Raw genomic sequence first — 14,765 nt, forward strand, 5'->3', positions numbered from 1 at the left:
ACGAAACACAGGGGGTCGCAATCCTATTCCGTTCCTCCACCAAATTTCAACCTATAGATGTACAACACGATAAGGATGGTCGCTGGATTATGGTAAAGGGCCGTTTGATGAGGACACTCAGCACTTTCGTAGCGGTGTACGCCCCCAACACTGGCCAGACGGCCTTCCTACACACCTTTTTTAGAGAAAATATTAGATTTTTCAGAGGGGCCGTTAGTACTCATGGGCGACTTCAACTTAACATGGCAGAAAGATCTGGACAGCACCCACCCACAACGCCCAGACATGGGCTCCTTCGCCGCCGACGTCCGACAACAATTCCAGGACATGGGACTCCTAGATTCTTGGCGTACCCTCTACCCTACCACTCGAGACTACACATTCTATTCACACGTGCACATACTCACACCTTGATTATATCTTTATTAGCCAATCCCTTTTAGGTGACTTACAAGAAGCCAAAACATTCCCTCTTTCAATCTCTGACCATAGCCTACTAGCGATCTTTGTCTTCCCGGGTGGTACTTCCCGATTGTCCTTACGCGTGATAAGGACTCCTGCACAAAACTAAGGGAGGCTATTACCGAATTCTTTGACATTAATAATCCAGAAGACACATCGGAGTTTACCACCTGGGACACCTTTAAGTTGTTCTTCCGGGGGAAATGTATTTCCCTTAACTCCGCATTAAACTCACACCGCACCAAAGAAAGGGAACAGTTAGAGTCGGAATTGGCCTCCACAGACGGGCTCACAAATTAAACCCCACTAGGCAAACCCTCCGTGGTTTGACAGCGCTTCGGGGCAAAATCCGAGCCATTTACGATAACAGGGCAGAATTTACGCTATTGAAATTACGTCATCTATCTTATTCCCAAGGTAACGAGGTGGGCAAACACCTTGCAAGGCAACTTAAGGACAAATGGGTACGGGAATACATTGGCGGTATTCGGGGACCACAGGGTGATCTCACCCATAGCGACGAGACAAAAGCGATCATCTTCGGGTCCTTTTACAGAATTCTCTAAACCGGCGATCACTTAGATCCCGACGCCCAGCGTGACTACCTCCATTCCCTTCACCTCCCGCAGGTCTCCCCAGAATGGAATGAGCTCCTTTCCACCCCTATCACCACCGAAGACGTTGTCGCGGCTATCCAGGCTCTCAAACCACATAAAGCTCCAGGTCCAGATGGATATACCGCTCTATTCTATAAAACCTTTGCCCCCGACATCATCCGGCATCTTACCCGGCTCTTTAATAAGATGGCAGAGGAAGGCCTCACCTCGTGCTCTCTATCAGAAGCCGTGATTACGGTTATTCCTAAGCTGGGGAAAGATCCTGAGGCTTGCGCTTCCTACCGGCCTATCGCTCTGCTCAACCTTGATGCAAAATTATACTCCACCATCTTGGCTGCACGGTTGAACGATCTTATGCCCGACCTTATACACCCGGATCAGTCGGGATTTATCAAGGGGCGCCAAACGCATGACAACACCCGTCGTATTGTACACTTAATTGATAAGGCCACCAGACGTCGGATTCCTTCAGTCCTTGTCGGGTTGGACGCGGACAAAGCTTTTGACAGGGTGGACTGGGAGTTTATGTTCCGTACCCTGACTGCTTTCGGCATTGCACCCACATTTCTCACTATGATTCGGGCTAATTATCTTCTTTTTTTTTTTAAATTTCTTTTTATTTGCATTTCAACAACAGTACAAACACAATACACTGCAGAATGTGTAGAATCCAGTATAGACGAGACAGTTACCTCCATATACAACGATGTCCATATTGCCGATAGGTATCCACACAATAGTGCCAGAGCAAGAATCAAGAGCAGACTCTCCCCTCGTCCCAGCCCCCAATACACCCCCAACATCTCCCACATCTTCAGTGTCAGCCACTGCAACCCACCATCAATCTCGACATCTGTCTCCCCCCAATCATCCGGCGCGAGGGTCAGCGCACTACAACGGATTGAGCGGTGTGTGAGTTAACCACTGTGAGAAAGGGCCCCATATGTCCCGCGGGCGCGTGCGTGGTGGCAGGAGCTCCCAGAATAGGGTGAGCTGCGTCTGGCAGTATACGACACTCTTAAGCCACTCCCTAATAGTAGGCGTTGTGGTAGCCCCCCAGTGTATCGCAACCTGGCGCTTAGCAAGTAGGAGGAGCATGGCCGGCAGTCGGCGATGTTTAGGCTTGACCATATGTAGGATCCCCAGCAGTGCCGTCTGAGGGGTACATGGGATCGGAAGCTCCGTAATGAGGCACACTAGACGCAGCACCTCTTCCCAAAAGGAGGCGATCATGGGACACTCCCACGCCATATGCAAGAAGTCGGCGCCACGCGCAGTGCATTTCCAACAATTGTCCGTGTCTCGTAAGCCTATACGATGAAGTCTGCGTGGGGTGCAATATATCATATGTATGTACTTGAAATGGATAAGCCGGAGTCTGTAGTTAGGGGATAGTGTCTCAAGCATTCTGCAGCATAGGTCCCAGTGGGCATCGAGAATGTCAATTCCCAATGCAGCGCTCCACAGATCGCGCGCCACCGGGGTCACCACTGGATGATCGCTTTGCATGCGGCTATATAGACGGGAAATTAGCTTGCGCCCCGATTCCACCTTCAGGACATTCTCCAGAGCCATCAGACTTGGCGGCGGCTCCGGGAATGTAGGGAACAGTGCCCGACATGTGTGGCGAAGCTGGTGATGAAGCAGGGCGTCAAGCGCCGTCGGGGCCTCCGCAGCGCACATCTGTGGCAACGTGATGAAGACACCATCAGGAAAGACGTCTCCCGCCGTATGGAGACCCCGGGACGCTGCGCGTTCTCCCGTTTTCATGCTCTGTATCGGGGGCCACATGGGGTTCCCGCGCAGAGGGATTGCCGACGTATAAAGAAGATCTAACTTGGCCCGGCGGCGCAGTCCGTCCCAGGCCCACTGAAGCGCACGCACCGTATCGATTTCATTCCGCCTGCTCTTGTGTGGCGCATATAGGGCAGTGCGGAGCGGTAGCGGGCCAACCATGTCCGCCTCTATCGCCACATGCGGCTGATAAGGCGTGGGGTGTACCCAGTAGTGCAGGAACTGCGCCTGCGCACAATACGCATACAGCGCGAAGTCTGGCGCCGCCATACCTCCCTGTCTTTGTGGGAGGGTGAGCGTCTCCCAGGCTACCCTCGGCTGTCTACCCCCCCACGCCAGTTCGATCATGAGCGATCGTATCTTATTCAAGAAGTGTTTAGGCAAGGGGAGGGGGATATTAACAAAGAGGTAGAGGAGCTTGGGCAGTATGACCATTTTGATCACAGCTATCTTACCCGCCAGGGACAGGGGCAGGTGTTTCCACCGGCCTACTCTTTCCTCTATCCACTGCACGGCCCTCCCGTAATTCTCCGTCCACAATTCCTGCATGTCTGTGCTAACCCATACCCCCAGGTAACGCACCGGCCCGGCTGCCCACTTCAGCGGGCAATCAGGCGTGAAGCGGGGTGTCGCCTCAGTTAAGGGTAGGAGGACCGACTTCTCCCAATTAATAGTCACTCCTGAAAGCAGACCATACCGCATCAGTTCACTCGTCATAGGGGAGAGGTTATCTTGTGGGTCAGTCACATAAAGGGTAATATCATCCGCATACAGTGAAATGGTCAACGCACGGGATGAAAATCCAATGCCCCTGTTCGCATGATGTTGCCTGATCCGGGCTGCCAAGGGCTCGGTTGCAATCGCGAATAGTAGGGGTGACAGAGGGCAACCTTGTCTCGTGCCTCTACCGATGGCAAAGGGCTCGGAGACAAGCCCGTTCACCCTCACACGGGCAGTGATGTTGGTATAGAGCAGGCGAATATATCGGATAAACGCTTCGCTTACTCCCATTCGCTGCAGCAGGGAGAACAGAAAAGCCCATTCCAGGGAATCGAACGCTTTCGTGGCGTCCAATAGCACCACTGCGGCCTTGACGTGAGGGGCCAAGTAGTGTAGCACTCCAAACAGGGTCCGTAAGTTGTGGGTCGTGGAACGGCCCGGCACGAACCCCGATTGATCTGGGCGGATCATTAGTGGCAACACCGGTTGTAATCGCAAAGCGAGCATTTTCGCAAATATCTTTGCGTCTGTATTTATAAGGGACAACGGTCGATACGAGTCACAGCTCTGGGCAGCCTTCTCAGGTTTTAAGAGGGCAATAATGAGGGCCTCTCTCATCGACGCGGGGAGTACCCCAGATTCAACCGCCTCAGCGTATACAGACAGCAGCCGGGGGGCGAGGATGTAAGCGTATTCCTTGTAGAACTGTGCCGGAAGACCGTCCGGCCCAGGCGCCTTGCCAGGGGCCAAGGACCCCAACGCCTCCTTCACATCGTCAATTTCAAAGGGGCGATCGAAATATCCTTTTTGGTGCGCATTAAACCAGATCAACTGAACCGTGTCTAGGTAATCAGAAACGTCTGCCGCGTCAGGCCCACCCCGGGAGCGGTATAGCTTTTTATAGAAGGACCTAAACGTATCCAGTATCTCTGGAGGGGAGTACACGGTGTCGCCCTGCGTCGTTTCTATAGAAGGAATGTAAGAGGAGCCCCTTTGTGAGCGCAGCAGCCGGGCCAGTGTTCTGCCCGGGCGATCCCCCTCGCCATATCTGCGCGCCGTTGCGTGTTTATGTAAAAATTTAAGCTCCCTGTCCGCCTCTGCTTGGTATTCCGTTAGGGCGGCGCGTGTTTCCGCTAGAGTGGTCGTTGAGGGGTCTGAGCTATATTGTACTTCTAGATTATGTAAGCGGTCCTCCAGTCTCTGGAGTGTATTTCTAATGTTCTTCAGCACTCTAGCCTGTCCCGCAATGCAATGGCCCCGGATGACCACCTTGAATGCATCCCAAAGGGTGCCCACCGACGCCACTGAGTTTGTGTTGAGTTCAAAGTAATCGAGTATATGTTGGTGTACCTCCTCGCGGAACACCGGATCCAGCAGGGCCTGCGCAGGCAGCTGCCACGTGAATGGGGCGATGTATGGTTTGGGGACCCTTAGCACCAGTTCAACCGGACAGTGGTCCGATAGAGTGCGCGCTCTGTGCTGCACGTCAGACGTCCAGGCTTGAATATGTGGGGTTATTAGCCAAAAATCCAATCTAGACCACGCCTTTCTGTGTGGGGTGAAGCATGTGCCCTCTCGCTCGCCGGGGTGCAGGATTCTCCACGAGTCCAACAGGTTATATTCTTCCATTAGACCTCGAAGAAGGTTCGCTGTGTGCGGATGATGCGTGCGCGCCGCACCCTCCCTGTCGTTTTCCAGCGAGAGTACAGCATTGAAATCCCCTCCCCATATGTACTTCCCCGCGCCAAGGGATTGTGCCTTTAGCCAGACTGTCCGGAAAAAACCCGGGTCATCTGTGTTGGGACCGTAAGTGTTAATTAGGATTATCTGTTTATGGAACAGTTTCCCCAGTATGATTAAATATCTGCCCTCCGAGTCGGCATTTACTTTAAATGTTTGCCAAGGTAATCCTTTGCGTATTAAGATGGCCACCCCACGAGAGTAGCTGGAGCATCCAGACGTGTGTACCTCACCCCACCTAGCATGTCGCAATCGGTCTCCCGCTTTCTGTAACAGGTGGGTCTCCTGTAGAAGACATATGTCGATGTGGTGTCTGGCCAAGTGCGCGTGTGTCAACCGAATCTTGCGGTGGTCATTAAGACCTCGTATGTTCCAAGTCAGACAGCGTAACTCGGTCAATGAAGCAGTGGGTAATATTCCCTACGCAGCAGTGTGCCAATTCGCGGGGTTAGGGGCAGGGCGAGCAGCAAGATATCCAGTGTACCAGTCCCGGCACCTAGCATGAAAGCGTGGATGTGTAGAGGCAATACCGTGTCGTCCTTCAAAAGTGTATGACATTTCTGCAGGTTAATAACAACAAACAAAACAGTCCCCCCCTCCCAACCTCCCACTCCAACCCCCCAATTAGGTTGAGATGCTGTACCCCTCCCAAATTTAACCCAAAAAGAAGTCAGTTTCACGGGAATCATCCCTTCGAGGGCGTGGGGTTACCTGCACACTCCCCCATCGGTGAACAATAGGGTGGCCGAACATTCTACCTACCAAAGCCCCAAGCAGACCATACACAACAGGCAACGACTTATGCATCACCCTCAGTATTAACGGTGTCACCCGTAGAGACCATGTACAAACAGGAGTCTGTGGGATCCCAGATGCAGTGAGCCTGTTCTACATCTCCCACCCACCACAGGCAGCAAGACATAAACATTCAAGAAAGTTATGGGTACTCATCCGCAGAGTGACATGACGCCATGCTGCACAGAAGTATAACAGGGGTCACAGAAACGTCCGACAGATCATTCCACATCACTCAGCTTGTCCACCGGGGAGGCCGCACGGCTTGCGCGCTGCTCCCCATTCGTGCGCTCTGCTTTCCTGGCAAATTTCAGCGCCTCCTTCGCCTCCGTGAATATCAGCTGCTTCCCTTTGTGGTGAATTTTTAACTTGGCAGGGTACAACATGGCATATCTGGTCCCCACTTTTTGAAAGATTTTTTTGGCAGGTATGAATTCGCGCCTCGCTGCTTGCACCGCCTGTGTGAAATCTGGATATAGGGAAATGGCCATGTTCTGAAAAGTGAGGTCTCCCTTTTCCCGGGATAACCGTAGTATGGTGTCTCGGTCACGGTAATTGAGAACGCGAGCCAGGATCGGTCTCGGTGGTGCCCCAGGCACCGGGCGAGGTCCAAGCGTTCGATGTGCACGCTCGATCAAGAACATTGCCGACAGTTCTGTCCCAAATAAATCGCGGAACATGCCTTCCACAAATTGCTCCATGTTGCCGATATTTGTGGACTCCGCAATTCCGAGAATGCGCACGTTGTTTCTGCGAGAGCGGGCTTCCAAATCCTCATTGCGCCCTCGTATTACATCCAAGACTTTGTCCATGCGCAGCAAACGTTCCCGGGTGTCCCCCAGGCCTTCCTCGCAATACGCGCCTCAGCCGCCGCTAGCCTTTCCCCATGTTGATCTACTGTGCGCGACAGGCCCTCCATTCGCTGTGCCATTGTGTCAAGCTTGGAGTCAATCTCCCTCAAGCAGCCCTTTAGTTCACGAAACATACCCTTTATGTCTTCGTCTTGTGAGGGCTCCATTTGCGTCTCAGGGACCACCGTCTGCGAAGCCGGCCCCACTTCCACATTACGGGCGGATTTCCGCTCGAACTGGAGCCGCGGCTGTTTATTGTCCGGCTTGCCCATGATCCTGCAGGGGAGATCAGCCAGCGGGATCGAGGTGGGGGGCGATCACAGGCAAACTCTCCGCGCAGTCAGGCACCGCTCCCTCGGGAGGTCCCACGGGCCACAGGTCTCCCCACTCAATTCCCAGCACAGCGGCCGCGACGACCGGCACACCGCGCTGACAGAGAAGGACTAGGTCAGCCTCACCACTCGGATAGCGCGGCTCCAGGCCGCTGCGCGGACAGGCAGATGTGGCGACTCAAGGCATGAGATGGAGGGAGCGGCCCATCACCCTCGCCCAGCCGAATAGACAAGGCTCCCTGCCCAGTAGCGTCCGCAAGTTCCAATTGGGCGTGAGGAGCAAGGAATTGCCGCCCTTGGTGGTGCACTGATCTCCGACTGCGGCGCCACCAGGCCTGTCACGATAGTCCCTCCGGCAGCAGTAGGCAACAGCCCCAATCTCACTCAGGGCCGGGAGAGCGAAGGGCAGGCGACCACCCCCAGCAGCCAGGCCAGCGCCGACCTCTCAGGCTCCCCCGATCGCGGTCCACACCGCGGCAGCAGCACCAGCCGCGGCAGCACTATCAGGCGGCTCCGCAGCGCTCAGGCCTCACCGGAGTCTCCGTGGCATCCTCGGGTCGCGAAATACTTCCAGGAGTGGTCCGCACGTTATCGCCACAGGTTCACGATGTAGCACACCGGCCCCACGGGCCCCGATCTCAGCAGCGCCGCAGGTCCTCTCCGCCGGGCCGCCCCACGTGTCTGAGCGAGGGCCCCAGCCGGGGACTCGCGTTGCAGCGATAGCCGACCCGCGGCTCGCGGGTTATCCGGCAGCACAGCGCAGGGCCAGCGCGCCTGCAATACTGCACCGATTTCCTCCGCGAAAACTGCCCTCAGGTTACCGGGTCGTTGACACCACTTTCCAACCTCTCTGGCTGCCCGGGCAATGAGGCAAACTCGGATGGGCCGACGGATAATGTGTTCGGCCGGCAGAGCCCCGTTAAACGGCGGCCATCTTGCGGCTCGGCTCAGCCACGCCCCCCCGGGCTAATTATCTTCAACCCCACTCTAAGGTGATGGTTAACTGTGCGCAATCATCTTCCTTCTCTCATTCCAGAGGTACCAGACAGGTGTGCCCCCTCTCCCCCTTACTCTTTGCCCTTAGTATCGAACCCCTTGCAGCGGCAATTCGAGCGAACCCTATAATACAGGGGATTCCCTTTATGGGGGAACAACACAAAATTTCCCTTTTTGCTGATGACGTCTTGTTATCTCTTGCAGATCCAGCCGTGTCCCTCCCACCCTTGCAAGCGGAATTAGCCCGATTTGAATCAGTAGCAGGCTTCAAAGTTTAATCTCGGTAAATCATTCATTCTCAATCTCACTCTCCCGCCAGCAGAATTACATAGACTCCAACCTTTCACACCCCTCCAATGGGCCACCTCCTCTATACAATACTTGGGCGTCTAGATCACCCCCCCAAAGTGGACGGACTCTACGCTGCTATTTCCCCCCCTTTGCTCGCACATATCCAAGCAGAGCTCAATAAATGGAAGCCCCTCTTCCTCTCCTGGTTGGGTCGAATTCATGCCATAAAAAAGACTTTTCTCCCCAAGCTTCTGTATCTGTTCCAAGCGCTACCCATTGAATTAGAGAGAGACTTCTTTCGGCGCGTTAAAACCATGATCTTGAATTTCATATGGCAACGGAGGCGGGCACGCTTCTCATTTACGATACTTCGTCGCTCCAGTGGTGAGAGTGGGGTCGGACTTCCAGATATACACCTATATTATAAAGCCGCTCAATTACGTGTCCTGATTGAATGGTCAAAACACGAATCAGACAAACACTGGTTGCACATGGATCGCAGTGTGACGGGCCGGACCATATGGGATCTGATCTGGCGTCTCAAACATGATAGACCTAAGAACACCTATATCAGCACCCCTACACGCACAACACTTAAGGTATGGGACTCCGTGTCGGGTGACGAGAGGTGGACCTCCTTTCCCTCCCTTTTTACACCTTTGCATTTTAACCCGGCATTTCCTCCAGGCCTACAGGCAGGTCCATTTGACGCTTGGCGAGAGGGGGGGATGCTGAGCCCGAACACACCTTTTCCATAACTTTGACCCCCTTACCTTTGACAACTGCAAAAGGGAATACAACCTGCAAAACACAGAGATACCGTTATAACCAATTGATGCATTGGGCCCTTACCCCACAAGTCTGGGAGGCGGCTACTCGTCCCCTGACAAAATTTGAATCCTTTCTCACTAAAGCGAATTCCATGAAAGGCACAATTTCCTTCATATATCAGTTTCTCCTCACCACTACTCTTTCGCCACGATATATGTCAATGTGGGAGGGTATCCTACAACGAGATATCACAGAAGAGGAATGGCACCATTTTTGGTCTGATATCACGAAGTTCAACCACTCGGTTGACCTCAGGGAGGCACACCTTAAGACCATGATGGACTGGTACCTTCACCCCTCCAAGCTCTGTCAGATCTTTCCCGATTCCTCTGACAGATGCTTGCGGTCTGCTGGGGGACTTCCAGCACATCTGGTGGGATTGCCTGCATATACGGCCTTACTGGGAAGAAATCCTTGCCCATATCAAGGATATATTGGGATACCCCATCCCAACCAACATGGCGGGGATCCTTCTGGGACTTCGTGACCCATCTTTAGAACACCAGACCCGGGCTGATAAAAAGATCATGTGGCTCTGTATAGGGGCAGCGAAGATTACACTAGCTGCCGCCTGGAAAAGGAGAGAAACTCCGGCAATTTCCCTCTGGCATTCTAGATTATGGAAGCTCCTTAGCTTGGAACGGATGTCGAACGTTTTCAGGGATAATTTTAAGAATCTCTAATTCAAATGGGGGTCCCCTGGTCACATTTCTCTCCCGTGGTCTGCCATCCGCTGTTTGTCCTTCCTCCATCAGGGCGCTCCACCTCTTTCAGATATGAAGTGCAAACTGTCAAACCACCTGCAGTATACGTTTTTCTTTTCTATGTGCCATCACCATGTTAGGGGGAGGTGGGTGGGGGATGGTACAGGGTTGTTCCTTATTTTATGTTCACCGCTCCATAGTTAGGAGCGGTTTTAATACTACTGTAGTACTTTTTGTATAATACCCTCGGACTACAAGGAATTTAATGTGCGCTACAAAGGGCGATGGGACATTTTTGGCTTTAGTTGCCGCACTGTGAAAGACGTGGGGACTTGCCGTAAGCCCAGTTCTATTAGCATCTGTACCCCTTAATTGTGCATCCCACTATGTTTGGATTGGGGACCAGCCCTGGCGCCGTGTTTGACGCTTCACAGTTTAAATTCTGTAAACATTTCTTTAACATTGTGCATGGGAATCTATGCTGGTAATGTTATCAGATGTACTATGTCAAAACTTCAATAAAAATAAGTTTGAAAAAAAAAACATGCTTGTAAAATGACTATGGGGTTCATTTGGAATCAACAAAAGAACATTCATATGCACATATCTAGACCCAGGCATGCAGACTCCCCTTCTGCTGACCTTGTTGAACTAAACATGTTGGGGCTGGGCCATGAAGATGAGCCGGTTCACTCTACAGCATCAACAGTGGAATCGTATCTTAATAGACTTTTTACCTTAATACTGTTTGCAGAATGTTGAGGAGGAGCTGATGGGAGGATGAGGAGGGACCGATACTTGAGACATAGGGCAACAGAATACCACGTAGACCACGTCTACCCAAGAGGTGCTTTTCCATCCTAAATTGCAATATTGTATTGTAGCGCTTAATGCCAAAGGGTTGAATTTCCCTGCTAGGAGGGAATAGATGCATACCTTTCTGGCATCTGAAAAGGCAGATCAGGAAACCCATAAATTCTGATCCATTATATACAGCACTCTGGTCCATTGCCATGCATCTTTGAGGACGTGTAGGTTAGCAATCCCAATTGCCAAAATACCTCCGTTTTGAAACTTTAGGAACCTTAATGGATAGGAGGGTAAGATGTCATGGTATGAGGGAGGCTTGTAACAATTGCCAACTTGTATGCTCCCATTGATGGTCAAGACAATTTTCTAGGGAAAGTCTTAAGGAATGTTGAGGGGTTCATAGAGGGAATTCTACTCCTCGACGACTACAGTATGGTAATGGAGGGCAAAGATGGGCAGTTCAACTGCTAGCTGTTGAAATATCTATGGACATCAAAGAGCAGGTAATGGAACTAGGACCAGTAGACCTATGTGAGGAATGCATCTCGGAGACAGATTATACATTCTTTGCCACTATACATTGCATATTCCAGCATCAATATGATCCTTCTATCTAGTCTTGATACATACAGTGGGAGAGGCAGGTATAGGAGCTCTTCCTGTATCTGACTATGCTCCCGTATAGATCAAACTTAATAACCTAGCGAGTGTTTAATCAACATCCCACTAGTAGTTCTGTACATACGACTATCTTACGTTTCCAGGAGTGCTCCTACTCGTCAACCTTTGCTCAAGTGAATAAGTCAGAGGGAAACATCCATATACAAAGAACTTCTTTATTTTTTATTTTTCCCGAGCAAAATATTGTTTTCTGATGATAAATTCCTTCTACCACACCGTTATTACAATTGAAGGGGTTCTCTACCAATTTCTCAACCTGAATATAGGTACTACATCCTTTATATTGAGCGAATTTTAAATGTTTTCAGAGTGGGAATTGCCATGGGAAATGTTTGTGAATATGGTGGATTCTATGTATTTTGCATGGCCATCCTCTAGAACGAAAATCTGACATACCGGTTCATTTTTCACCATTTTAGTGCAGTTATGATTCTAAAGTTCTAGTTTCCCATATTCATCCGAAAACAGAGCAGATACCCTTTTGTTGTTTACGTTAGTCCGTGGACGTTCCACTAGGAATGCTAATTTTGATGGTTGGGCTTCATATAGAGAACACCCTCAGTAATAACCAAATTGCATCCTCGACCGATTTTGTCGTACTACTACTGTATGGGGAGAGGTTAGAGACACCTCATAAAGTAAGTATAGGTTCATGAAAATGGGTTTTCTGAGCAATAAAAATTACAGTTAAGTAACTGAATCATTGCTGTGTAAGCATGTTGTTTACTTAATGTCTACGCATACCTGGGCATGGTAGAGTTTGCTTATATGCCTGAATGGGGTCACCATCGCTTCGGGTATATGCCTGAATGGGGCAGAACAGGCATGATCACTGCATCTTTTCTGTTAGTTTACCTAATACCTAGATACAGTCAGATCATCATTTGTGTCCCATTTTAGCTCGGATGCCAGTGCTATTAAATGTTTCCTGCTGTTAAGTCACACATGAGTTGGGAGTGTGTAATAAAGTTGTTCGTCGTTTTTGTCCTGGGTGTACATAAAGGTAAACATATCTGGACTTGTTTTGTCCACCCACATGAACACATTTTAACATCTTTGGAGCTGGGAAATTATGTTTAGTCCTCTTTTGTTTTTAACAACTTTTCAGCAAGTTTAAGTAGACGAGTCTGCATATATTGAGAGCAAATACTGCCTGGGGAACAGTAATTGTTTTAGCACAAGCATGTGTAATTATCAGCATCTCTTTGGTTGTTTCCAGATTTAAGTCTGTCCAACTAAACATAAATATCCAACTATTTCAAACAATTTGTTCAACTAAGTCATTTGTAGTTCATCACGTGATGTATTTGATATATTGCTATTCTTAACAAAGTTGACTTCTCCTATTCTAAATAATCTTATTGTGAGTTGAGCTAAATTGAACGACTTATTTCTACCTTTTTAATATTTACAATCTTTTGTGATTTACCAGGATTTGATTAAAGACCTGAAATCGGAGTTAAGTGGGAACATGGAAGAACTTATTCTTGCCCTTTTTATGCCAGCCACCTATTATGATGCTTGGAGTTTACATCATGCAATGAAGGTAAAACCGTATTTTGGTATATTTTCTGGCAAATAGAATTTTTTTCTGCGTCCTAATACTGACAATACTTTGCTAAAATGGGGCAAATGTATTGAAACCGTAAGACACCCACCCACCACACGAATACCATTTAAGGAAGAGTCTTGCTGTATGTCTTCACATCAAATAGTCCTGTGTCTGAGCGTTCTATTATGGAAGGCCCCTTTTAGGGGACAAGGGTTTTATATTTTACGGCATACTTTAAGACCTGTAGGTGCTAGATAAAAAATAGCATTCAAAGGCGAGCCAAAGACCCTATCGGGATTTCTAAATTCCTTGAGTGATACAAGTATTTAAAGGAATGGGGAATCTTTAGACTGTTCAGCAAACACAAAGCAGTGAGAAACCTTTCAGTTTGAAATGGAAAACAAATTAGAATTGAACCAGTCTAAATAATCTTATACCTTCTTCATATGTTTTGTCATTAACAGCTGAAATGTCAGCGTGGTGTGCAAGCACGGTTTCAAAAACCACAATTAACACTAAAAACAACAACACTCAACTACAGTTGTCCTTGATAACACAGTGAATTATATTGTGCATAGAACCGCACATGGATGTGGTGTGTATAGTAGTCTGAATCTACCGGAGGAGTTGGGGGGAAGGGGGGGTGGTGGTGGAGGTGGCACGTCGTGCCAAGGACTGCCAGGTGGTATCTGGGGAGGGGGGTAATTAGGAGAAATCGACCCGGTGTCGCGACGAGAGGAGACTGGGAGTGAGGTGCTGCCTGGTGTTGCAACATTCGCAATCTGGGAGCTCTGTGTGTCATTGCTCACTGATAGTAGATAGATGTGGAGTGGTTGCCATATGTCTTTCGGTTGATACGTAGTGGGTTGAAGAGAGACATATAGCTTGCTGGTGGTATCACAATACTTCAGACTAATAATCTAGTCTTGTGCATTGTGTGGGCGCCTTCTACACCAGTGGAGTGCAACCGCCCGCTTGGCCAGTAAGAGGCCATCACTGCAAAGTGCCGGTAAGTTTTCAGGAGGTCTTGTACGTAATCGAGCAGCGCCAGTAGTGTGTCCGGGTCACGATCTATCCCAGTTATTTTAGCCAGTCGCAAGAAGATCCCCAAATGTACAATGTGCCTACATGTCCAAGCCATGTGTTGGAAATCTGCCTCAGGGTGTGGCATTTGGGGCATGAGGAAGATCTTGTGTGATGAAATCTGTGTTGATGATTGGAGTGGATATACGCCCTTCGTAGGAATTTAAAATGCACAAGTTTGACGTTGGTTGGGAGAGACACAGCATGTTTGTGTGTAGCAGACAACCCATATTTTGTCCATTAGCAGGCAGCCCAGATCATGTTCCCAAGAACACCTAAGTTTTGCATCAAGGGTGGGAAAGTAAAGCTGCTCAAATGTGGTATACCTTCGACACTAAGCGGTGGCCATCATCATCCCGATCACTGTCAGTGGTGTGGATTTGTGAGGCGCCAACGGATATGGTGGAATATGCACCTTTAATGCACTGTACAAGCTCTGCATGAGAAAATGGTCCAAAATGGAGGCCGCAGGGAAGCGATTGTCTGTGGAGTGGGAGAGGATGTGT

At 49.9% G+C, this 14,765-nt stretch overlaps 1 protein-coding gene across 3 annotated transcripts in view; it reads left to right on the forward strand.

Moving 5' to 3' along the window:
* The window catches only part of ANXA7 (annexin A7), a 490,249-nt gene that overhangs the window by 290,124 nt on the left and 185,360 nt on the right, over positions 1–14,765 (forward strand). For all 3 annotated transcript variants that reach the window (XM_085603646.1, XM_085603647.1, XM_085603648.1), the window contains one exon: positions 13,057–13,170. In XM_085603646.1, coding sequence (XP_085459772.1) covers positions 13,057–13,170 — 114 coding nt within the window. The remainder of the gene's footprint in view (positions 1–13,056; positions 13,171–14,765) is intronic.

This window comes from Triturus cristatus, chromosome 1_2 (assembly GCF_964204655.1).
Source record: "Triturus cristatus chromosome 1_2, aTriCri1.1, whole genome shotgun sequence".
Classification (NCBI taxonomy): domain Eukaryota; kingdom Metazoa; phylum Chordata; class Amphibia; order Caudata; family Salamandridae; genus Triturus; species Triturus cristatus.